The sequence below is a fragment of the Neolamprologus brichardi genome, chromosome 23 (genome assembly GCF_056152115.1).
Source record: "Neolamprologus brichardi isolate AB-2024 chromosome 23, ASM5615211v1, whole genome shotgun sequence".
Lineage (NCBI taxonomy): Eukaryota > Metazoa > Chordata > Actinopteri > Cichliformes > Cichlidae > Neolamprologus > Neolamprologus brichardi.
Window position 1 is genome coordinate 20,459,980 of NC_142125.1, and position 25,105 is coordinate 20,485,084.

Below are 25,105 nucleotides of genomic sequence, written 5' to 3' on the forward strand. Positions count from 1 at the left end.
TCAGACTTTGTTATGGTTAAGCTTTTCCGTATTTCTCCTGACAAAATATTGCAACAGCTGTTTTCGGGGTTAATTTGGCAGTGGCATCAGAGAGTTTGTCATATTAGCCACTTTGTTTTCAGGACAGAAATAAGTACAGCCTTCGTATAATTCACATGTAGGTGTCTAAAGCAATGAGAAACATCGGGATTCATTTGTCTTTTGAGCACCTGGAAGGATACAAAAAGATCTTATTTGTGGGTTGTTGTTTTTTTTTTCTCTACTCCGTCTGCTTTGTTTTGGAGACATTCTGGTCTTGCTGAAAGCAATCTGGAATTATTTTCACCCACAAAGAATACAACGCAGTAAATGAGCGGTTTATGGACTTAAAAAGAAAATGCTGTTAGTGGAGAGACAAAACTTCAAGGAAGAGGGAGAAGAAAGAAGCAAGTGGGATGCCTAAAATGTTCCTTGATCCTGGTCAGTGAGAGGATCAAATAAGTTCATAAATACTCTCATATATGTGAGTGAGGCTTGAATTTAGCTTTGGAAACATTTGTCAGACAAACATATTTAGATAATGAACTGCCTTTTTGTTTCAGTACATTACATTGAAATGTTTCTTCTGTTTTTTTTTGTTGTTGTATTTTTTACTGAAAGATGAAACCAGAGTGAAAATTGAAGATAAATTATTTTAATATAATGACCAACCGCTAAACAATGCGACTCTTACAAAAGCGCGTTGGTAAATGAAACCAAATTGTGGTAGCGACTCTCAGCAGAAAATCAGGACTATTTTGGCTAAAATATATACCCACTACTGTGGCAGGAAGCCTTCAGAGAATTACTTGCAAAAGGGAAAATCTGCCCACTTTTGATAATTGGCGGTTGTTTCAGACCATTTCTATAAGCGATGCGTGCAAAATGTCAATTTTTTAAAGGTTTTTGCCTTTTTAAACATTCCTTTGAAAAGGAAAAATAGAGTCTGCATTTATAAAAACAAATTACCCCTTCCTCTTAAAACAATATGTAAAAAGATTTGATATGATCTGAAATAATTACACTTGTAGCCTCAAAATTATGTTGCAATGTTATACAGTCCAATATAAGTAAATAAGTCAGCAAAACTCACTTCTCTCTGATGGTAGCAATACTGAGGTGACATCTTGAGGATATCATGGACTTTTCAGTCAGTAAATGCCAGTGTTTTTGCCCCTGTGAGCTGCTGTAGGCCTATGTTAGCTGCTGTTAGTGAAACTTTTTTGGTTTTGTTTTTTTAATTGGATCTAACATTATTGGACTTGGACACTTAGTGAATAAACTCGATACTCAACAGACACTCCAGCCTAACATTAGGCAGGCTAACAATAAGCATATTTATGCATGTTTATGTGTTAGAGCCCTGAATTCAGTTCAAGAAATGAGGCTTGAGGTGAGAAGGAAACGCGTGCCACATATTTGACTGGTCTCTAGCCACAGACATGCGGTAGATTACATAGAACGGCGATGTCCATCTTGGCCACTATATTCAAGATGGTGGGACAGCTTTGCAGCTTCAACAAAGCAGCACCTATAACCGTGTCAACCAGCTGGCAGCCAGTTGAGTTGTGCTCATTGACAAAGACTCATTCAGATTGATTGCAACATGTTGGCAATCTGTCTGTATTTATAAACTACACACCAATTATTTGAACTTGAACAATCTCTTTGAGAGTGATTGCAGTTAACAAAAGTGGTCGTCAGTGTTGAATACCCTCCAGCTCTGTGTAACCATTTAGTCACCACACGTGGTAATCGGTCACAGAATGTGAAAAAATTCAACACAATTAAAAGGCAGCCATCGGTTTTGTCTGTAGTTGTAAGGAGAATGCTGTCCTACTTTTACTTGTGACTGAGCCATTAGCTTGGTCTGAATTAGGAGGTAGCTTTGTCATGCTAACTGTATCCCGTCCCAGGTTATTTTTCAGTTAAGACTTCTACGTGAACAGAAATCAAAACAAGTAAATAAACTGAGCAAGATCCTTAAAAAGTCCATATACAAAACACAACTCATGCTTTTTTTTCCACATCCATCAGGCTTGATCTGTACAAACATCAGGGACCATCCCTCTCTGTGCTGTTTTAATTGTAATTTTTGTTCGCATGGGTTCAATATCAAAACGTTACATGTGCTAAAACTAAGCATCGATCCTATTCCACACATGCCAAAATGTTTTTCTGTTTTCTCCAAATGTTTAGGGGCTGGTAACTGTCAAATAGATTTTCCATATTTCTCCAGACATTCCAAAGCCCAGGAAGGAGTCCCTGTATAATAAAAGGTTTTCCTCTCAGCCTCTGGTCCTTTCAGTCAGATTGGTTGGTGTGGTGATGTGCTCAGTCTGTGGAAACCCAATACTGAGGGGGACGGGGTAGAAATTTGCGTCACAAAGTACACATATGGTATAGTATTACTTTGTGGCGGCGAGGGGTCTGTGACAGGGAACATGTTGTTCAAATGTCTGCCTCAGGGACGTAACACAGCCCTCCAACTTTTAAAATTAGGTTAACTGTGTTGCATCTTCCCTCACTGTGCCCTGAGGTTAATCCTGAACCCAGTGTAACCAGTAAACACAGCGAGAACGGGACAGTCACATTGTCTTTCTGACTATATTAACAAAATAAAAACTTCCATACAGTTTCCTTTTATTCTGTGGGGTTTCTTTTTTACCTGTTAAACGGCCAAAGAAGCGTTTGCACCGCACGCTGTCCCTCACGAGTAGCGTGTAGGCCACGCCCACATCTTCAAACTCCATGTGGATGCTCTGAGAGCCCAGCCCCACCTCCAGGTAGCTCAGCTCCATGATTGGGTAGCTGTCCCTTTTCTGCAGCCAATTGGTGAGCTGGCCTCTGCTGGGAGGAAACAACATGAGGCATCAGGAGGTAAAGAAAATGTCCTGCCTCGCTGACCTCGATTAAACAGTTTACGTGATGTCTGACACTTGTAATACGTTTGTAAAAGTCAGAGTTTTGTTAGTGCAAATCACATCAGTAACTTATGTAATGCCTCATTTTTCAGGGATTAGGACACCGGGTCAAATCCGGTCTGGTTTCCGAGACAGTGCCAAGAACAAGAGAATTCAGCACCTGCAACGTGCAGTACATAGCAACTTTTGACGTCACCTTGGAAGAGGATCAGAGGAAAAGCTGATGTGTGAGGGAAGTCGAACTATTATAGCCGACAAATTTCTCACAGAGGGAAGAAAAACAGAAAAGAACCCAGGGACTGCAGACGCTTTGAGGTCAATGTGTTTTCAAGATGTGACCTAGAAACAGGTTATTCTGCTGGGCAGGTTGTGCAATATTAGCCAGATCCTAATCAGAGGGTGTTGAGTTTTTCACCACCATCACAAGACATAATTGTTATCTGCCGCGTGGTTGCATGGAAAAGTCAGCTTTGAGGACGCTGCTTAAACTTGTCCTTAAGTGGCTTTGATTTATTCATCTTTTTATCTGTTTCGGTTTTATGATCGGCATACACCTGCTCTTGGGGAAAGTCTTCACACTTTATTCAACGTAAATCAATCATCGAGGCACTGGAGATACCACAAAGCTAGAAAAAGCGCTCAGATAGTTTTTGTCATTAAGGTCTACATAAAGTACTAAAATAAAACTGCAAAACTCATAGTATTGCCATCACAGTTCAAACAAGATACAATAAATGTAAGAAAGCAAACAAATATGCATCATACAGTGTCTTGAAAATGTACTTGCCCCGTCCTGATTTTTTTTTTTTCTGCTTACCAAGCAAATTATAATATTAGACAACAATAATCCAAATAAGTACTAAATGCAGTTGGTAACTGACAGTTTCATTCATTAAAGGAAAAGAGTTATCCAAACCTACCTGGCTCTGTGTTAAAAGTAATTGCCTTGTATTGTAAAATCATGAATAAACTGGGATTCACCACATTTTTAGAAAGCTGAGTTCAGTTTCACTCCCCAATCTCAGGTCCGATTACTGACAGACCTGTTGAATCAATAAATCACTTAAATAGAGCCTGTCTGTTAAGCGAAGTAGGTGAAATGATTTTAGAACACGTGATGCCACAATCTAAAGAAAGAGCTGAGAAACAAAGTTACTGACATCTTTCAGTTTTTACAAAGCCATTTACAAAGCTTTGAGACTCCAGTGAGTGAGAACCATTATACACAAATGGAGAAAACTTGGAACAGGCGTGAACCGTACCAGGAGTCACCAACCCCCAACAGCACATCAACGACTCATCCAGGAGGTCACCAAAGAACCAGAACAACATCTAAAGAACTGCAGGCCTCACTTGTTAAGGTCAGAGTTCATGATTCAACAATAAGACAAATACTGGGTAAAAATGGCATCCATGGGAGAGTTCAAGGAGAAAACCACTGCTGACCAAAAAGATCACAAAGACAACGTCTCACATTTACCAAAAACATCTTGATGATTCCCAAGACTTTTGGAAAATATCCTATGGACTCACGAGACAAAAGCTGAACTTTTTGGAAGGTCTGAGTCCCGTTACATCTGACATAAAACTAACAGCATTTCGTAAAATGGACATCATAGCAACATTCCAGTCAAACATGGTGGTGGTAGTGTGACGGTCTGGGACTGCTTTGCTCAAGTAAGGAAAATCCTGAAAGAGGATGACTATCAGTTCATGCCCTGAAGCACCTCTGAATGACTCAAAAATTAAAAAAAAAAATAAAAAAATCCCAAAATGAGGATTTTAGGGTGGCTCAATTACTCAAGTTATATTTATATTATATTAACATTTGTTTGATGATCTGAAACAGAAGTGTGACAAATATGCAAAATACAAAAGAGGAAAGGAGCAGAAACCTTTTGACAGTGCTGCATTTACAATTTAGATATCTGCATAAGACTGAGAGGACTGATAGGACCAAAATCCCCTCTTATGATCTGACTCTACTGACCAATCATACTGGAGCAAGCTTCGGTTGCAGAAGGAAAGGTAAGACTACAGTTACTGAAATACAATCTTGAAATGATTGCCAATCATCTGATGATTATTTAATGTTTTGTTAGCTTTTTAAGATGCTTTTTGCATCAGAAGCAGAGTAGTTGATGGGTTCCATGACGCTGACGGTCATTCATGTTTGCCTTCTCTGTAGTGTTGTTTTTTGTTTGAACAAAAACTTTGTGATTTATCTGGAGCTTTAGAAACTCTTGTCCCCAATTCTGTCACTACAGTTTGTCCCCTCTTCACCGCTACCAAACTAATCACTACTGGCTGAAGAGAAACACATGTGGGTAAAGGATGCTACAAAACTCCATTATGCAGGGAAACACAGAGATTTACTTGGGAAAGACTGGCTTAATCAGCTTTGTGTGAACAAAATTGTTCTACTTACTGCAAATCTGATGTCATTTCCAGGAAATAAATACGTTGATTTGAGACAACCAGCAGCGAGGGAACCTCCCCAGGTTCTCCAAATTTGACAGCTGACATCTGAAAGTCCAGAGAAAAAAAGAGCAAACAGAAGGGGGTAAATGACAAAAAGCTGGGAAACACTGACCGTCTTAGCAGAAGAACAGAGAGGCTCTCCTGTGCTGATAAACTCTTTTACAACATTCTAATGAGCACCATAAAGTCAACAATAAACTATTAAAGAACCACATTATCAGATGAAACCAAGCTCTGCAAGTTTTCTTGTATCATTTCCTCCAATATAACACAAGAAGTAAGAGAACAAGTGAAAAACGGAGCAGCCCCTGTCACTGGGTAAATAAACATAACCAAGATGAATGGTGTGTGACTTCCTGTTTCCAGCTGCCTTTTTGCTCTTTGTACAAGTGTCTCATAGAGACAAGCAAGAGCCTGGTGATTCGCAGAAGTCTCAAACAACATTTAATGACGACAGCAGTGCACAAGCTACACAAAGGAGCCAACGAAGAGGAAGAAGAAAAAGAAGAAGAGTGGGGCTTCAATGGGATCCTGGGAGATTTACTGTCAGAGTTCGTCTTGGCTGACTGAGATGAAACCGCAGATGAAGGGTAATAGGTCTTAAAGTTGTCACCAGCTATTAAGTTGGAATTTTTTTCACCCCACTGGGAAGATAATCTAAAGTTTTTTTTTATTTTTTTCCCTTTAAAACCACATTCACAAAAGAAACAATAACACTGACATATAAAAACGCTGCACTGCCAAAATTGAGCGATCAGTCATAGGCTGCCATCGCCGGCAAACTTGTGCTTTAACACAGAGTCTGGAAACAATAGTGTTTCCTGAATTACACTAATGCCAGTAAAGATTTAAAGACCCTGAAAACATATTTTCTCAATCTTCTCTCTACTGTGAATTATGAAACCCTACAATAATACATTTTTTTCTTTGGTTTTTAAGCTCTAAGCTTTGTTTTTTTTAAATGTCCCCTCTATGTGAGGCTCACAAACCTTAAGGAAAGAATGAAGTTCTTCTTCTTCCTCAAAGACTTCTACATCCAGGAAAAGCTTGAGCCGATGGTCCACCACCTCGTAATCCTCAGACAGAAGATCCAAATCATCTAAAAAATATATATGAGAAAAAAAACTAAGTCATAATAAATTACAAAGTAACTAAAATCAGCTCTGTATTTATGCTTTCAGATGATTCTACATTAATATTGTTATAGCGTAGCTTCCTGGAAACACTGGGAAGCCTTGCATACAGTATTTCTTGGTTTTTATGAAACCATATTCGGAGTTTACTGTAGCAGACTGCAGCGCTGGCCAACAGCCCTCACGCAGAAAGGCATTTAAGAGCAATAAATCCACCAAAGAACAGCAACAGAAGTTATTAGAACTGTGATGGATGGTTGTAGCTGATCAAAAACAACAGGGCACGGATCTGCAGAGACCAAAGCTGAGGCCTTTGATTTGAGAAGAGTGCAAACAGAGATCTGATTAAAACAGCCTTTGAACTTTCAGATAACTGCTTTTAAATGGGGAGAGGTGCATGCACACACAAGCATACGCACAGGTTGACAAGTCTTTAGAGACCGGTTGAAGAGGTGCTCTGGAACAATGGATGCACTGTGTCGCTAAAAAAAACCCCCAAACAAACCCCATATGTTTTGGGATGAGTTCTCCAGAACAAAACTGCCATTTCAGAAGGACAGATTACATGGCTCTGCAACTGCAATCTCACAATTGGAAAAAAAAACAGAGTAAAAAAGGGGAAAAAAGATACAGAAAGCTATCATTACGACTCGGCCTTCCCTCTCTGAGGCTTTCATTCCTCTCCCATCACTTCCAGCAATGACTCCAATCTGTCTTGTTGCACATTTACCATGTGGTTCATCTAAAAATGGCAGCCAGATGTGGGGGGGGGGGAGTCAGATGCTGTCACAGAGATACAGAGCAGCTCAGAGGATTTCTGTGCCACACAATATTCATAAATATTTCTCAGTCTGCGCTCACTTTCAATTAAGACTTAAATCTGTCTTTAGGAAAGGCAGTAAAGCCGACGTAAACAGTTTTAACCACATGCCACTGCTGATGTGTTTTACAATGACCACGCGAAGTGCAGAATTTGAGTTTGAAGCAATAAAACTCCACTTATATTTTACTGCTGTTTGGCTTGTCCTTCAATAAACAGTGCTGCCAACAAAGTTATTTTAGATGTAAAAATGTATGTATGTGTATGTTGGGTATGCATGTCAGAATTTTCACTTGGGTGCGATTAAAAGGTGCATGGTTAGCTGTACTGTTTTTAAAACTATACTACCGGCTAACAGCCGAAGGTTTAAAGCATGACTCGAACGAGTTCAACCACTACTCTTTATGACAAGCGCTCGCTTATCCATCCAAAGATGTGCACTGTGCCTGCAGTTGACTGATAAGAAAAGTTGACATTTGAGATGAAGTGATGCTTTTATTACTAAGCTCTTCATTTCTCTTTTACGACAACAGAGTGTTGGAATAGTGACTATAAAATGCTCTACAAGCCTAAGATACAGTGCTGTGAAAAAGCATTTGCCTCCTCAGATCAAATAAATTCTAAGTTTAAGGTTTTTTATTTACTTGGGTAATCTTTGTCAAGAACTAAAACTTGTTTAATGATCGGAAACATGACAAATATCCAAAAAATTGCTAAATAAGGAAGGGAACAAATACTTTTTCGTAGCAGTGTATACAAAAGCCACAGTGTAACATCTGCTGTGCATTGTGCCCGCTGCCACAACAAAAGAAAAATGAAAAGAAAAAAGAGAATAAGGAAACAGTTCAGTCGAGGGTACAACAGTTATTCTGTCTTCCTGCCTTTTGTCACTGCAGAGTTGCTCCAAAAAGTAAACGGTAAACGGCCTGTATTTGTATAGCGCTTTCCCTATGGACCCCAAAGCGCTTTAAACTACATTCAGTCATCCACCCACTCACACACACGTTCACACACTGGTGATGGCAAGCTACATTGTAGCCACAGCTGGGGCGCACTGACAGAGGCGAGGCTGCCGGACACTGGCGCCACTGGGCCCTCTGACCACCACCAGTAGGTAACGGGTGAAGTGTCTTGCCCAAGGACACAACGACCGAGACTGTCGGAGCCGGGGCTCGAACCGGCACCCTTCCGATTACAAGACGAACTCTAGAGCTACGATCGCCCTTTATCGTAATAAAGGTAACAAGCTAACAAAAGACAAAAGAAACAACAGCATGCTCAATTCAAAATGATTAAACAGTCTAATGGGTGCTAAACCACTTAAATCCAAAGTATTAATAAGAACTTCGGCATTCACATTTACAAATATTATAAGAGGGTTATGACTACAGTTTTATCTATGCACCCAATGAACTAATCATAAAAAAAACAAACAACACCAATTGCTTATTTAATCTTTCAGGATACCCTGTTGACAGATAATTTATCCAATCAGCTTTGCTTTGGAGGTCTAGATGACTGTGAATGTCAGGCTATAGGGAACGTCTCGTTGTAGTATCTGATTATGTCTAATTCTCAGCTCCTCTTACCTTCCCCACACAGCAAAATCCACAAGGCCACTTTAATTAGTGTGCCACATGTGTGGTCCTAAAGTGATTCTGTCACTCAGTCTTTTTTTTTTTTTTTTACCTGTATGTGGGTGTAATAAATGATTCCCTTTAATCATTCCATTACAGACCACACAGTTCAAATAGCCATTGTGAAGTACAGTACACACCGAAACCAGTAGTTAGGGTACTGTAATAAACAATAACATGTGAACATATACAAATGTCACAGTGTAACATGTATCCAAATATTGTGCCATGAGCCAAAGAAAACAAAAAACAAAGAGAAAACAAAGGCCTGAACATTTAATTTCATGCTTTAGTTATTTTTGTGTTTATATGATGTTTGAAAGTGAGGAGAAGGAGGAAGGGAGGCTAAGACAGTTTGATATGAAGAGAAAAACACATGAACTGGTTCCTAAATTTAAATCCATATGGTTAAAAAAAATTAGTGTTGATGCAAACCGCTGAACCCTACTCAAGAGAAAACTCACTCAAGTGAAAACCTACTACTTACATGTAACTTTCATTAGTATTCTGAATGTATATTATTGTGGTATTGAATTTATATGTTCTAAATGTTTTGTTAAAATTCCTATTTTAAGACCTTAGTGTATTTCCATTTTGTGTATGTAGTTAAATGTCAGGTTAGTATTGTCTTTCTGTCACAGTAAGAGGATCCTGGGTTGAAATCTACTGGCTGAACAGCTCAAACGACATAGACACGGATTTAATGTATGAACCTGGACCCTCATTACTTGCATTGTCTTCAAAGGGCAGACTCACCATTAGGGGTGGACCTTTCTGCAGGATGTGCTTGCACTTGAGGTGGTGTAGCACCAGTAGTGGTGTAGTGGTAGCTGCCTGCTAGGTCCTCTCTACTTTGGCACACCGAGTTGCAGGAAAGGCGACTGGTCTGACTTGGACTATCTCCAATGAAGAAAGAGCTTCCTTGGGCAGTGACAAACATGGACTCTTCTGCTACGGTAACAGCTTCTGGGATGGGACTGCTGCTGCTACTAGCATCTGTGTAATCATCCTGATGTAGAACAAAGAAAACATTAACAATTCTGAAAATCAATTACCGCAGGAGACAGAGCAAAAGACAGTGAATAATTTAACATATGGGAAATACCTTATTAGCACTTTGCATGCTCACAGTTATGTCCCGATGGTCATCGTCACTGTCGGCCCTGAATGAACGCTGGATGGGTGTACTGCTGTAGGGAGACGTTTGAACAGCCACTTGGACAACATGGTCACTACCACATTCTGGACAAATCTGACTTTTTCCTGTAAATATAAAAAGTATATAGTAAAGGGGACCTGTAAGGTTTTTCCTTATTTTATGTCATAAAAACACTATTACAATGATGCAATCTCATATTAAACGTTGCTAAAAAAAATATTCAAATAATGAGGTCAGTATATCTGGATCATGAGAAACTGGGACTGTTGCAGATAGCCACATCTTTATAAGATTAATGGTGTGGGCCTCCAAAACAGGCCACACCTATTCTTACATTTCTTGGTGTACCCCTCCACAATAGGCTGCACTTCTTTTAAATATTACTGGTGAGGCCCTCCACAACAGGCTGTACCTCTATATAAACTTATTGGTGAGGCTCTCCAAAACAGGCTAAAGAAGCCCCGGCAACCTGCTGTTCAAGCCTTCTGTTTGCGAGGGGCAGCAAATTTAAGAAAAAGAGTAGGCTTAATGGGAGGGTGGCCTTGAAGAGAAAGGAACTAAAAGGCCTTTCTTCATTCAGTAGATGAATGGAGTAGCTACACCAAGACGCGGTAAAAGATACGACTTTTCTAACCTGTGACTCATGCAGAGCTTCTCTTGTAATATCCAAAAGATAGAAATAGGTCCAGTTTAACAAAGTTACTGTAACAACTGTATAGAAATCAAGATGTATTGTTTTTTAATCAAGATATGTTGTTACATATTTTTCCGTCAAGATACAAAAAGACAAGGGTTGTATAATAAACCTGTTTGAACTTAGGTTTTGTACTCAAGAATAACAGGATGTTTAAAAAAAAATCTGAAAACAACAGAGGAGAGTGACAGAAAACATGCATGGATATGTTTCAGGTCAAAGGAGATTATATTTTATCTACAATGAGTGTATTCTGTAACCCACAGGCAAACAACTGTCTACGTTCAGACACGTGCAACGTGAAAAAAATCTTTTGTTGCCCAAAATGTCAGCAGAACCACAGACTAAGCACACTAACAAAAGGTGTATGGTTCCAAAAAAATCCAAACATTTGTCGAACACAGTCTGTACAAGCCTGTGCAGGTCTTAATGTCAGGTTTGGTTGGATTGCGGGTAGGAGGCTGCTGGAATGATGACTATTATCTGCATCCTGCTGAAGTGGGAACTCTTGGCTATGGAATCCACAAGATGACGTGTTTGACGCTTCGAGAGAGGCTGTCTAAAACTAACATTTTGTCATGTGAAATCATGTAGCTCTACCAGTGGGAAACTGATAGTTGGCAAGTACTCTGAAATCAAATGAATTTGGTACTTGCAATGTGTGACCTTGTGTCATTTCTGCTTTGGTTTTTATGGTAGCACAAAACCTGCAGACCCTCATATATTAATCATTAAAAAAATCTGCCTCTTACTATCATAGCATTATTCATTATTTTACTGCATTATTTACCATTTTTCTTCATAAACAAGATAAAAATGGTAGACATTTTTGGCTTAGTTTCCTCCTGACTCACAGGCCTTCTGTTTGCAGGGTATAGAAATTTATATGAAAGTTGGCTTAAAGCAGTGATTCTGAAACATCTTGGCCATTCCCTAGATCAGAGTCCAAAAAATAAAGCTTCACACCCACCACTGGATTATTGAATTATTATCATTTATTTATGTTTAAACTGCTCATTTTAGTTTAAACTGCCCTTTATTATATCTTTTTATTGGCTATTATGACCAAAATGGCATCTTTTTGTTCACAGTGCTTTGTGCCTGTTTGCCTGCGAAAATAAGTAAACCTATAATTTACTCACCACCCATTTTCATTAATAATAAAGAACCAGCCCAGCTGAACTTTAATAACCTGAGGTTAGCAAGACAGCAGCAGCAAACTCTTCACCGTTTATTTTTATTATTCAATTTATTGTGTATTTTGACCCTGGTCTTCCACCGACGACATGCTGTAGCTATGTATCCCACCACTATTGCTTGACCCACAGTTTGAAAAGCACTGGCTAAAAAAGAAAGCTTAGGGCTCAAAGAGAACTAAGGGTTATTTTGTTAATCATGCAAAGCTACTCTAGGAGAGTCCAAGAAAAAACAGCTGGAAATGAGCACAAGATTGTTTTACCTCTTTATAGACCTGTCTGTGCTTTTTTTGGAACGATTTATTTCTCTGTGCAAGACATTTAATCTCTCTTTGTATACAAAAGGTGCTTTATAAATAAAATCTCCTCATCTAGAAACATCTAGTACTTGGCTATTTAAGGATAGTTTAGTTCGTGAGAGTGACCATGATTCATCAGGGATGACTCAGTTTCATGGATGAATCAGAATCAGTGTTGTAGTGTGCATGTCTGTGCGTGTGTGTGTGTGGGCTCCTCTCACATGTGACGATGACAGATTCAGCTATAAACTAAAGCCAGATATCACCTTGCTTTGGCAGTTTTCTATTTTTTTTTTGTTGTATTTTTTTAACAAAAGATTTGTGCCTTAAGTGCATTTTTCCCCATTTCAAAATAGCTCCAAACATCTGGCTAGTGCAAACAGATCAAAAGGTTTTTCTTAAACTCTTCTTGCTGTTTGTACATTTTTTCCTCTGCACATTTTAACTTTATGGATGCCAATTTAAAGAGAAAACATGCAAAAATACTTAAAGAAAGAATAATATTAATTTTATCTGCCTTGAGTGTTATATACATATAACACTCACTTTACTGAGTGCCTCTTCCTGTGTCTGTTTATCAACTGTTGACGATGAACGCTGCAGGAACTCACTCTCACCTTTGTTGGCCCACTGTGCCTCTATCAGCTCCTCCCCGTCCTGTTCCTGCACACCTTCTGATAGCATCACAGCTCCTCTCCTCTTTGTTGTTCGTTCACCGGCTTCCTCTACATCGTCCCCTCCCTGAAGAGTGAATTCTGACCTGCAGCGAAGGCACTGCAGGCGAATGCAGCTGTGACAGAGCTCAGAATCCCGGCGTTGGTTTTCCTCCACCACATTAGACAGTATGTCAGTCAGAGCCTGGTCAGCAAAAAAAACCTGTTTGTTAATAAGCAGGAAAACCAAGACATTTCTGCTCACTAAACAGTTCTGCAGGAGTCAAAGGTGGTAATAATACATTTTTTACAGCAGTTCAGAGATATACAAGCATTCTCCACACATTTCAGACAATATTAACTTTTTCCTGTAACTACACAAAAAATTATATAGAAAATTAAAGGGTACCTATAATGCTTTGTGTTATTTTATGTCACAGATATACTGTTACAATAGATGATTCTCATATCAAACGTGGCAAAAATAAATAAATAAAAAAAAAAAATGGGCAGGCAATTTTCCCACGAGGCCACATGAGAAACTAGGACTGTCGTGGAGAGCTACCTCTTAAGTTTGTGTGGTGCTCCACAACAGGCTGCACCTTATTATTAGACAATATGTCAGTCAGAGCCTGATCGGCAAAATAAATAATAAGAAATAATTCTGGAGGAGAGAAAGGTGGTAATAATACATTTCTGCCGGCAGCCCATGAGATATACAAGCATTCTCTTTGCTTTTCTCTCTGACAGGCGACTGCAAGCTAAAAACTGAAGTATTTATATAAAATGTCTTAACAGGATAGGAGAACTCAAGATAATATTAGAATGGGTTTCTATAAACTACTACATTTGACAAACTTCTGAAACTAGCAGTCATTCTTAGTTCTTTCCTTAAGTAGAACCTCAAGGTGCTCGTTTGGTTTTACACTTAATTCAGTTATGTGTGTATTTAAACATACATTACATATTAACTGAACAGCTTTCTGCTTTTAACATTTCATCTGACACAGGTTTTAGATTGTACTGCTGTTGATTGTCGTCAGGTACACAAAGGTAACATGGACTGAGCAGAGGACAGCCTGTGAACATGCCCAGACAACTGCAGTGTGTCCAAGAAGTCAGTGGGTGGGTGTTCTTATTCTTACATTGCTTCACTGTACGCACCTTGCACGTCATCCGCATTGATGTGTGGGAAAATTGTTTGCTCCATCTGACAGCACAAACCACCACTCCTGGCAACAGAGGTTTGTGTGCATGAATTTAAATGTGTGAGAGTTCTTCAGCTAACCTGCAGTGCTTGCTGAGGGTCATCATCTAACAGGACGTAGCGTCTCCTCCGTTTGTCCTTGCTGATGTAGTCAAAGTAAAGTTCTACAGCTGGAAACTGATTTTCTAAATCCTGAAAGATAGTCAAAGTCATTTATCAAGTTGATAAAAACATTATATTTTCCTTTATAGACGTAAAGATGTTAGAGATGATGAAGAATCTCCTTACATACCCCTTGGGTCCACGCAGCCTCAGTTGTTTCCACCTTAGCCAGGCTATCCAGCTCCAGACGGCATCTCTCCTGGCCACATTGCATGTCCATCTCAAGCACTAAGCCCTTTTTGATGCACAAGAACACCTCCCTTCTTCCCTTCCTCTGCCCCTGACCTTCACCAAGCCCCTCCTCTTTGTCAGATAAGACACCAACAAGCAGAGGGTGACAAAGGTCCACTAAGAGAAAAAAAAAGTAGTAGTCAGAGAAAACAGATCATAACTGGAGGAGTTTTGTGCTGATTATCCTTCAGAATAACTGCATTATGTTAAGTCGAGAACATAATGAGTTAGATACTATTTAAAATGTTTCTCAATTTTCAACCTCCCTACCTCCTAAATCCTCTTCTTCTTCATGATTGGTCTCCCCACTCGCTGCTCTAGCAGACCTGTGGCTCTCTGGACTTGGCTGAGGTGAACTCACTACTCCCTGGCTCATCACCAGTCCATCTACCATGCTGCTATCCAAGGTGGACTCTGTCAGCTGAGGGGTCTGACCACCTTGCAAGGTGGACTCCATTTCCAGGTCTGCATCCACGTCAGAGGCCTCATTTCTAGGTTCAGAGGAAAGAATAGGTGGTGGGAGGACTTCCGGGACCTTGTGGGAAGACGGCGGCAATGGCTGCTGCTGTGGGATAGATGTAGTGGTAGTAGTGATGGTGGTGGTGGTGGTGAGGCCGTTGGAGAGGGTTTGAGAGCAAGAGGTTTGCTGGTTAACAGTGGTGGTGAGCGTTAAGGGTGAAGCTCCATCTAGATGGTGTTCATATCTTAGCCAGTCTTCTCCGAGTTGTTCCCTGAAGCTGGACATGCGTTCAATCTCCTGCTGGTGCTGAAGGACGATGCCTAGAAGAGGAAAAAAAACAGCAAAAAAAACAAAACAAAAAAACATTCATGCTTGTATCCACCTCTATACTTTTAGTCTTGGACTTTGCATGACTTTTCTTAGTTGAGCATATCCTAAGGTTGTTATTTGATACTTTAGCAATATTTAACAAGAGCATACTCCATTACTACAGTACAAGGTGAATCATAATTTTTGCCTTTATGTTGAAACTTTAGACGGCAAACATGTTATGACAACAAACCCTGTGTGGAGGACAAGGGTCTGGACTCATAATCAGTATCACTGGGTTCGGATATACTGGCCCTCCGCACTTTCACCTTACTCTGAAACAAAAATTGACAATTTTTCAGTAAACATCAGAGAAAAGCACTAACAAAAGCATATCAACACCCAAAAGAGCATCACTCCCACCCTATTTTTCCTTCTGCGAAGGTTTGAGACAACCGCTTCACCGACGGACAGGCTGTCACTCAGCTCCCCCACCCCACTAGATGCTTCCTGGTAACTGCGTTCTGCGGGCATGGTGTAACCTGAAGGCAAAGTCTGCACCTGGACCATCAGCTGCCCTGGTTTTGGCAGAACCTGCAAAGAAGAGTACTCCAACTTTACTACAACAAATGATTTTAAGTATTAATTCCACATTTTCTTTTCCAAATACAGTGCAAATAAATGTAGATTATACCTTGCTACAAAGTAAATAAATGTAGCAAGTAGCAACAATTTACACCGCATGAATTTTTGAGTCACTCTGAAGAGAATCTGCTTTAGTATCAAGCTTTTAAACTGTGAGATGATTAAGTGATGTTAAGAGTGAGACTCACTGATATTTCGGATGAGGACAGTAGGGTGCCATCAAGTTTGAGCTATAAAGAAAGAAAAAAGGGAATGCCTGAAATTTTGGGTGAAAACAAGAAAGGCAATTCTGGGAAGCTTCTGCAGAGCAGCCACTCACACAGAAACACACTGCAGCTCAAACCTTTGTGTGAATAGCAAAGCTGCACTTTGTGACAAATTGAGACTTTTCTTGTAGAACAGATGACCCAGAGGCTACTAGAACTTAAAAACAATACTTTCACACCACATTTCCATCCTTCTTTGGAAATGTAAGGTAAACTTTTAAAGTATATATATGCATAATACATTCAGTTACAATTCTTATCACTCACTCTGGTGTTGGCAGCTTTTGGCGAGAGGTGTCTGACTGTGGAGGTGCGGTGGGTCTTCTGGAAGTACAGTGGGTTTCCTTCCAGATTCAACTGAAAAAAGACAGTTTTGCATTGTTAGCTACTCTCCTATGGGAAAAAAACCTCCCACTTTGAGACCAGGAGGCATAAAATATTAGGCTAGATTACATGACTTTAAAGTTTTTTGTGTAAAACCTCAGCACTAGATGTCAGTAGACTGCTGATTGAAGTTAACTGAATTCCGTTTTCTTACCCCTCCCAATTCAAGTGTATAATTCTATCTATGATGGCTGCTATGGCACAAACTGTGTATCTGATATCCCCGTGTTGGTGTTGTTTGTACATCATCTTAATAATGCTGGTCCAGGATCAACATTGCAACCAAGTAATCACATTGTTTTGTTGTCATAGCTTTGCAATGTGAGGAAAAATGCCTTTGTTTTAAAACTTTCTTCTGGATCAAATGGTAAGCATTTCAACTCTTTTATTAGCATTAGCTAACTTCCTGGCTAATGTTAGCTAAGTGCTCAGATGCCACTGGTCAGCTGCGACGTTAATCCTGGACCACTATTGTTATGATGATGATGTAGGACCAACACAGGGATATCAAATCGTAAAGACTGTCAGTCCACACTTTACCTCAGCTGTCAATATATGTACATGCCTATTTACTGCGGAAGAGGCTGTAAGTCTTTGTGAAAAGAGTCTGATACAAGTCGATGAGTCAATGAAGTTTACTTCTATTTGATTAGCGCGATACTGAGGTGAGTTGTTCAAGATATCCTGAACGTTTCTGTCAGTGTTTTTGCTGCTGTTAGCTTCGGTTAGCCTTTGTTAGCTGCTGTTAGTGAAACTTTTGTTGATTAGGATGCAACACTGCTGGACTCTGATGCTTAGTGAATAAACTGCCATACAATGTGGGAATATAATCAAACTGTTTGTCACAGGGATAAAGCCTAACATTAGCTGGCATAACATTAGCTTATAACCAGCTGTCATTGTTCATCCAGCTTTCATCAGCTGTACGGAAATGAGGGGATTTTGCATCTAATCTGTTGCCATTAAGTAACTGTGACAATATCTGGAATAAATAAGCAGGTTTTTGTGTGTTAGGGCCCTGACTTCAGTTCTGCAGGGGCTTGAGGTGAGGGAGAAGAGGATGATATTCTATTAAGATTCTGGTGGTGTTGCCTCCTTCCTTCCTGTTTTCAGTTTGTCAGTGGAGGGGACCCCTTCTTAGATGATAAAACACAAAGTATGAACCTTCATATCTAGAGTCTGAAGGTGCATATACAAATTTAAATTTGCCTGAACAGCATGTGAATGGCTACAAGTTCTCTCCTTCTTTGGGATGTATGTGGCCAGTCTCTAACCACGTAGATAAAATATGATTAGGCAGAACAGTGAAGTCCATCGTATTCAAGATGTTTGTGGCACAAACTAGTGCCGGCGCCTGTGCATTTTTAATGGGTTAAGTCTAAGTTTATAAGAACACATCAATTTGTTGGAAGATGTAATTACACACTAATCTGTGTATATTGATGAGTACAACTTTATTTTTCTATAACATAAACTCAGAAAATGGCTATTGCACCTTTAAACCATTGTTTAGTTATGCTGCTATAAGCTCAGGCAGCTGGGGGACCTCAAAGTCAACCTCATTAGTATTTTCTAGAGATGTGAGGTAAAATGCTTCCTCTGTATCGCAATGTTACAGACTCTTTCAAAAAAAACAAAAACAAAAACAAATACTGGATCCTGATCAATTCCAACAGTTTAGCCCAGCCCCACTTTTGTAACGTTTTCATGCAAATCCATCCAGAAATGGTTGAAGAAACCTGCTAACAAGCAGATTTAAAAACAATGAGCCCTAATTGCTTGACCTCACTGGGAGCAGTAACAAAGTGTCATGTAAATTTGACCAACTGAGGATAAATGTGTGCATGTGTGCATCTTTACTGTGTTGAGGCAGTGCAGCAGGGAGAGAGGAGCCAGCTGGGAATGCTCCAGCAGGATGTTGTAGGCCAGGTCTAAATGCTGGAGAGAAGACAACTGTTCCACGCCTGTTTTGATGAGAGATGCCAATGATGCAAGTGAATTCAAACTCATGCACAAGTTCAAGAGCACTGGTTTTAAAGGAAAAAAATGACCAAACATTAAGTTATTTAATTAAATTCTCATGTTCTTTTCCCTTATTAAAAATGTCTCTGTGTGATGAAGAAAACTATCTTACAAAACAGTGGCAATAAAGTTTGTATATCTTCACGCTGCTTCCTCACTATTTGGTCTCTTTGCTGAGAAGGTAAATTGGGCTTTAAGAAGAGTACGGGAAGCCTGCGACTGATAACAGTTGTCCCTACCGTTGATGGTTTCCAGTTCGTTGTTCCTGAGGATGAGTGTGACCAGCTTGGCCCTAGCACTCAGACCGAGCGTTGGCGCCCTCTGCAGGCAGTTGTAGCCCAGGTTCAAGTGTTCCAGTTCAGTCAGAGCCTGGGCGAAAGCGAAAATAAAGTAAAACAAGATTACTGTAAATTGCAGAATAAATAAATAAAGCTTAGATTCTATGTAACCAAATGCTGATAGCAATCCAACCTTTAGGAATTCAGCACACTCCTGAATCTTGTTATGGCTTAGATCCAAAGATTTCAGGACATTCAGTAAACTCTGTAAGATTTGAAGAAGTTGAAGTTGGATAGAAACCTTGTGCTTATGAATCAGTAATGACACATTTGTGTATTTGCTTGTCTCACCAGTGACTGATCAAGGCAAACTATGGAGTTGTAGCTGAAGTTCAGGGTGTGAAGTTCAAGCCACGGTAGTGCTGAGCTCAGATCACCTCCACACAGAGAGAGCAGCTCCTAAAAATGCACATCATATCAAGCACTGAGCTTTTTGGTCCTCTCACATTCCCAGAAACCTGCTCATGCTACCGGCTGGGAGTACCTCCAAGGAAGTGAGGCTCTTTGAGCAGGTGAAAACCTCCAGCTGGGAGTAAATTCCTCTGAGGCCCTCGAGACAGTGAGGGGGGATTCTCTTCAGCTGGTGAGGAAGAACAAGCAGAGACGAGTTATAATGTAAAAGACCTGTGTACTTCAAAAAAAAAAAAGCACCGTAAACAACAAGAAGTGAAAGTAGGAAGTATTCACACATTACCTCCAAACACTTCAGAGACTTGAAAGGGAAAATTTTTAACACAGACTCGAGCCTCACACCCAGCGGGTTGATGAGCTGCAAACACACAGCGAGTCAGAAATGAGTTGGCAGGGCCAACTTTTTGGGACTCAATGTGAAAGAACCAAGTTCTGGGTTAAAACCAACCTTGAGGGAAACGGTCTTCTGCAGGATGTCAAACAGGAACTGCAGCTGCAGCAGCGAAGCGGTGTCAGCTGGGTGGGAGGGCAGTGCGAGGAAACCGTGTTGCTGGCTTCGGGATAGCAAGTACTGCTCAAACAGCCTTGTGAGCTGCTGCAAGGTGGCAGCAGGCAGGGTCAGCGTGCTGCTGCCGTCCAGCACCACGTCACCTGAAGGGTGAAAGCGAGCTTTCATGCTTAAAGTAATCAGCCAGATTAAGTTAGTCAGCTACAGAATGAATGAGTAGCTCCAATGCAGTGCTACAGATTTGGACGCATCCACCTAAATATTATTGTTGTTGGATGTCAGTGGAGCTCAGTAATTTAGGTAGCTATGCCTCTTTTTCACCAACTTCTACTCAGCGCGACTCAGTTTTTAAGGTTTTCCATTAGGTGGTAGTAGCTGGTACCACATACTTTTTAGTATCACTTTGGCCCCGGTTCTAAGCGAGCCAATCTGAGCCAAAAATGTGACGTCAATGGACGGCATGCCGCTAATCGGCCAGGCAGCGACTACACTGAAAGAGACACGAGTGCGACTCCTTCCCAGTAATCAAACCTGCCATTTTTGAATCCTGGTAACAAGGGAAGTGTTTACACACGCCTCCCACCAAAACCTTCACTTGCTGTGTTGTGTTTGTGGCGCATACTACTGAGGTCTTCGGATGTTTGGGCAGCCTTGCTGTAACGACCCCACCCACATTGAGATGGTACTTGTAACTGAAAAATGCAGAAACTGTGCAGAGTAGGTGCCAGTGGAAAAAAGGCTTTAGTGATCACAAACTTGGCAAATAGCTGAGAGTGTGTTAGACACACAAAAAATCATAAACAAACTATTATACTGTTGTTAGTGGTCTGATGTCAGCTAAATCATTTGCATTTCTGAAAATGAATCATTATCAGTGAACTATTAACACCACTCTCATTCATGTATTTAGTTCATATTGGAGAGTTCTGTGGACAGGAGGAACCTCAGAATAGCATCCCTGCTGTTTGGTGATGATGTGGTTCTGTTGGCTTCATCAGTGCATGACCATCAGCATGCACTGGAGCAGTTTGCAACCGAGCATGAAACCGCTGAGATGGGAGCCAGCGACTCTGAGTCTGAGGAAGCGGTTCACTGCTGGGAAAACAGTGCAATGCTCTCTTTGGGTTGGGAAAGAGAGGCAGCCTCAAGGCGAGTGAGTTCAAATATCATGGGATCTCATTCACGAGTGTTGGGAAGCTTGATGGACGGTTTAGCGCGGCGTCAGCAGAAACCCGGCTGTTGAACCAGGCCGTTGTGGTGAAGACAGTTTCAATTTACTGATCCATCTACGTCCACAACCTTCACCTGTGGTCATGACTTCTGAGTAACAACCAAAAGAGTAAGGCAGTGAATACACCCTTTACCTGGACTGTGCCTTAGAGGTGAGGTAATGACTTAAGGCCCGGGGCACAGAATCGTTGCAACAGAGGTTCCACTGGACAGTTTCGAAAAATGAGGGCATAAATTTTGGACTTTTTATAAATTTTTTCATAAGTTTATAAGTTTTTGTTCTACTGATAAAAACCTCCCACATGGACATTCAGAAATTAACTAATAGATAAACATTTAAATGACAGAAAAGATTGTTTAAATTTAGCACTATCTGCTCCAGGAACTTCTTTTTACAGCGGGCCCACAGTAAAAATTACCTTGATGCCATTTTTACTGAAAATCACAGAAAATGAAAAGCACAGAAAATGATTTCCTATTTTCTATAAATTAACGAAAACTTTGTTTTACAATTACAGGACAGTCTCAGCGATGAGCAACTAAATCTTGTTCTGAAACTTTACACATTTATTTCTTACAATTTAAGCATACAGTGCTCATTGACAGATTTATTTCATTTAAAACAACAGCATTTCTCTGTCGTGCATGGTTAAATCTGTAGTTCAACTTTAAATTAAGAAAAAGGGGAGCTTCACAGGTCCGTCCCACTTGAGGTTAAAACGATCTATATGTGGACTGTGATGTAAAAGGAGTTTGACATCCCTGATCTAGAGGACTCTCAGAGCAGAGCTGCTGCTCTTGCCAGCTGAGTTGCTCCAGGCATCTGGTTAAAAGGCTGTTTTTTTTTGTTTGTTTAGACGCCTCCCTTTAGAGGTTTTTCAGGCACGCCCAACTGGGAGGACACCCCAGGGTAGATCCAGAGGAACTGGGAACGCCTCTGGACCCCCCAGGAGGGACTCAGAAGTATGGCTGCTGTGAATGTGACCCAGCATCAGATAAGTGGAAGACAATAGATGGATGGTTGATTTCTCTCAATAATATAACACCCCCTTTCAAATAACTCCTCAGACAAATTAAAAGGAAAACATTATCTGTAAACAGACTGTAAAACCCCTACATTATTAATGAATAGGGGATTAGGCTGGCTCAGTTATTATCTCATACATCGTCTGTTGAAATAGTTTAAAGCGCAATCAGATTGGGGGGGCTGAGCGAACCTGGATGGCCCTGAACCTGTCAACATGAGTAAACCCCCTTATGATTCTGTGTCATGCTGCTGTTTTTGGACGGATCTTGTACGTAAAGGGAACAGTGTCACACTGGCACATACCGTTATTTCGGAGAAGCGTGGCCAAGCTATGTACGAGAGGAGAGTGGCCCGTCTGAGGTGCAGCCATCCTGTAAGAATTCAAGAAAGAGTCCTGAGGACACAACTCACGGAAATTAAAAACAGAAAAACTTGTCTTGCATGCGTTCAGTACGTTTCGTGCTGTTGTTTCAGCGGATTTGATAAAAACAAAAGACGACTACAGACAACTATACCACAGCCTCGGGCTAATAAACACTTTTTCCGTGTTATTGTAGTTAGCGTTCAAAGCTTTAGAGACACGCTAACTGACATAGGCATTCAAAACTCTGCTATTGCTAGCAGTTAGCTCGGCTAAAGTATCCCGATAAGTAAGCAAAACGACATACCTGTGCAATGACAGCCGACAGCCGGATTGCTAACATTAAGGTGTTACTTATAGTAGATCATATTAATTTTGGCGCACAAAGAAACGCCAAGTTATGGTGCTCATTTGTTATTGTGGCAATCAAGCGCAGAGTGATGTTGACATTTTTTACCTCCGTCACTTGACGGAACTGAAAGCGTGTACGGTAGCCTCGTTATACCAAAAAGTATGACTCTTACGCGCCCATTAATAATAAAGTTTCTTCTTTTTTAAAATGGTTCTTCTTCTTTCTGCTTCTTCTTATTCTTAATATTATTATTATTCATAATAATAGTAAAAATCCTCACAGTTTGAATAAAGGCACACATTAAAGATGAATATAAATGTCACCGCATACAGTCAAAAGGTCAAACGTTCAGTTCAAGGTTATTATACTAAAATTAAACAAACATAAACTAAAACTAGATGTGCAAAAATTGTTGTTAACTGAAATAAAAATAAAAAGTGGCCCTTAAAAATAATAAAAATTAACTGAGATGATTTTTGTAAAATGTGAAAATTTACTAAAACTTTAAAAATCTATTTAGAGAAAAGAAATGTCATTTGTTTTCCTCTTTGTCAGCTTGGTAAAGTTTGATATTACAGCTTGCCTGATGAGGCTTTGATGACCTGATACTTATGTCTGCAAGACTTATACTGGCATCAAAAAGTGGTGCTTTTTTATTTTAATACTTATGCAGATTTTCCTGAATCTTGACTTCAGCATATGTCCTCTATATAGTATTGACTGAAATTAATAAAAGAAAAAAAAATTTTTAAACAATAAAAACTAAACTAAAATGAGCCAACCCGATCAGGAAACTGACTGAATCTGAATTTTAAAAACAAGAAAACAGAAACAAAAACAAAACTGATTTAAGAAAATACAAAAGTATAATAGCTCTGTTATGATCTTACAATAATTCAAAAATACATATTTTTGTACATATATAAGATGTAAACTATGGCCAAAAAATATTGAAAGAACGATTAAGACAGAGCAAGCCTATAAAAGCAGTTCTTTTCGTTCTACTTAAAAGGCACAAAAATAGAAACAGACATGTAGAAATGCATACGAACTTTTTTTAAAAAGAGATTTTCTGCTTTTTCATCAATAAAAAATTCTGTCATGTGCTAAAACATTTCTGGACATGATGTATAGTTGAAATTTAAACGTCTGTGGCCACTGGGTGGAGCACTTGCAGCAAAGAGGCTAGATTCCATATAATGGTCTGTATTAAATAGAAATAAATACAAAACTGCAAAACTGCAACTTTCAGATGTCAAAACCATAGAAAATAAGCATCTGTGCGTAAGTAGCTGTATACACTATATGTGTTTTAACTTTGTGCTTGAAAACCAAAAGCAAATAAAATTTAAAAAAATGTATACATAAAGTTAAGATGAAGTCAGGCCGAAGTGTTGCAAATCTTACATGGACCCTTCAAAGGTCATGCACTAAAGACTTTTTCTGGCTTCTTCCCTTTAAAAGCCCATATAATAAGACACAGACCCTGTGGTAGCTGTGGTTTTACAGCTGCTGGCAGGTGTTGGTCCAATCAGATTCCAGCCATGGCAACCAATAAAAAACAGAGTTCGATGGGTTTCCAAGAGGCATCATTTGAGCTTGCACTGCACAGATGCACAACATCTACTCATATCGAAGCAGACCAGATTAAACTGAATTGAATTTGTGGTGATTTTAGCAGGTACTATAATAGAAAGAAGAATATAAATCTGAATATAATCAAGAATACTGTGAAGGTTTACAAGACAATCACGTCCATGTACAGTGATTACATCAGCATGTAACCAGGTGACAAGCTTTAACCTCTGTACACTTAACTGATCTAAACCAGGAAAGCAGTTTTCAGCAGCCCTTTTGTTTTATTGGGTAACACTTTTGGCTTCATAACAGATACTTTACAATGATTTGCATGAGCAAATAAAGCAGGAACTTTCCTAATTTGCACATGCATCACTTGTTGCTAGGCAGCAAACAAACATACTCTCACGCACACACACACACACACACACACACACAAACACACACACACACAAACACACAAGCATTTTTCCATTTGGGACTTGTGAAGCGAACATTTCCATGTAAGGATTTATGCTCTGTAATTTGGTAAACATTTCCATTCTGTAAGATGCTGCGCGTTTCACCCGCTTAAGAGACCTGAGTGCATATTCAGTTAAC

At 39.9% G+C, this 25,105-nt stretch overlaps 1 protein-coding gene across 2 annotated transcripts in view; it reads right to left on the reverse strand.

Moving 5' to 3' along the window:
- The window catches only part of stk11ip (serine/threonine kinase 11 interacting protein), a 35,433-nt gene extending 12,388 nt beyond the window's left edge, over positions 1-23,045 (reverse strand). The window contains exons 1-22 of one of the 2 annotated variants that reach the window (XM_006800270.2): positions 22,883-23,045; positions 22,518-22,585; positions 19,898-20,100; positions 19,733-19,807; positions 19,523-19,618; positions 19,330-19,437; positions 19,172-19,243; positions 18,940-19,069; positions 18,539-18,642; positions 16,562-16,651; positions 16,217-16,258; positions 15,807-15,977; positions 15,637-15,718; positions 14,885-15,394; positions 14,514-14,731; positions 14,303-14,413; positions 12,979-13,219; positions 10,119-10,276; positions 9,770-10,022; positions 6,413-6,522; positions 5,371-5,468; positions 2,687-2,868 (exon numbers count right to left, since the gene is read on the reverse strand). In XM_006800270.2, coding sequence (XP_006800333.2) covers positions 2,687-2,868; positions 5,371-5,468; positions 6,413-6,522; positions 9,770-10,022; positions 10,119-10,276; positions 12,979-13,219; positions 14,303-14,413; positions 14,514-14,731; positions 14,885-15,394; positions 15,637-15,718; positions 15,807-15,977; positions 16,217-16,258; positions 16,562-16,651; positions 18,539-18,642; positions 18,940-19,069; positions 19,172-19,243; positions 19,330-19,437; positions 19,523-19,618; positions 19,733-19,807; positions 19,898-20,100; positions 22,518-22,584 — 3,121 coding nt within the window. In that variant the 5' untranslated portion in view covers position 22,585; positions 22,883-23,045. The remainder of the gene's footprint in view (positions 1-2,686; positions 2,869-5,370; positions 5,469-6,412; positions 6,523-9,769; positions 10,023-10,118; positions 10,277-12,978; positions 13,220-14,302; positions 14,414-14,513; positions 14,732-14,884; positions 15,395-15,636; positions 15,719-15,806; positions 15,978-16,216; positions 16,259-16,561; positions 16,652-18,538; positions 18,643-18,939; positions 19,070-19,171; positions 19,244-19,329; positions 19,438-19,522; positions 19,619-19,732; positions 19,808-19,897; positions 20,101-22,517; positions 22,586-22,882) is intronic. The other variant, XM_035911814.2, reaches the window with a different exon arrangement.
- Positions 23,046-25,105: the final 2,060 nt, after the last annotated feature.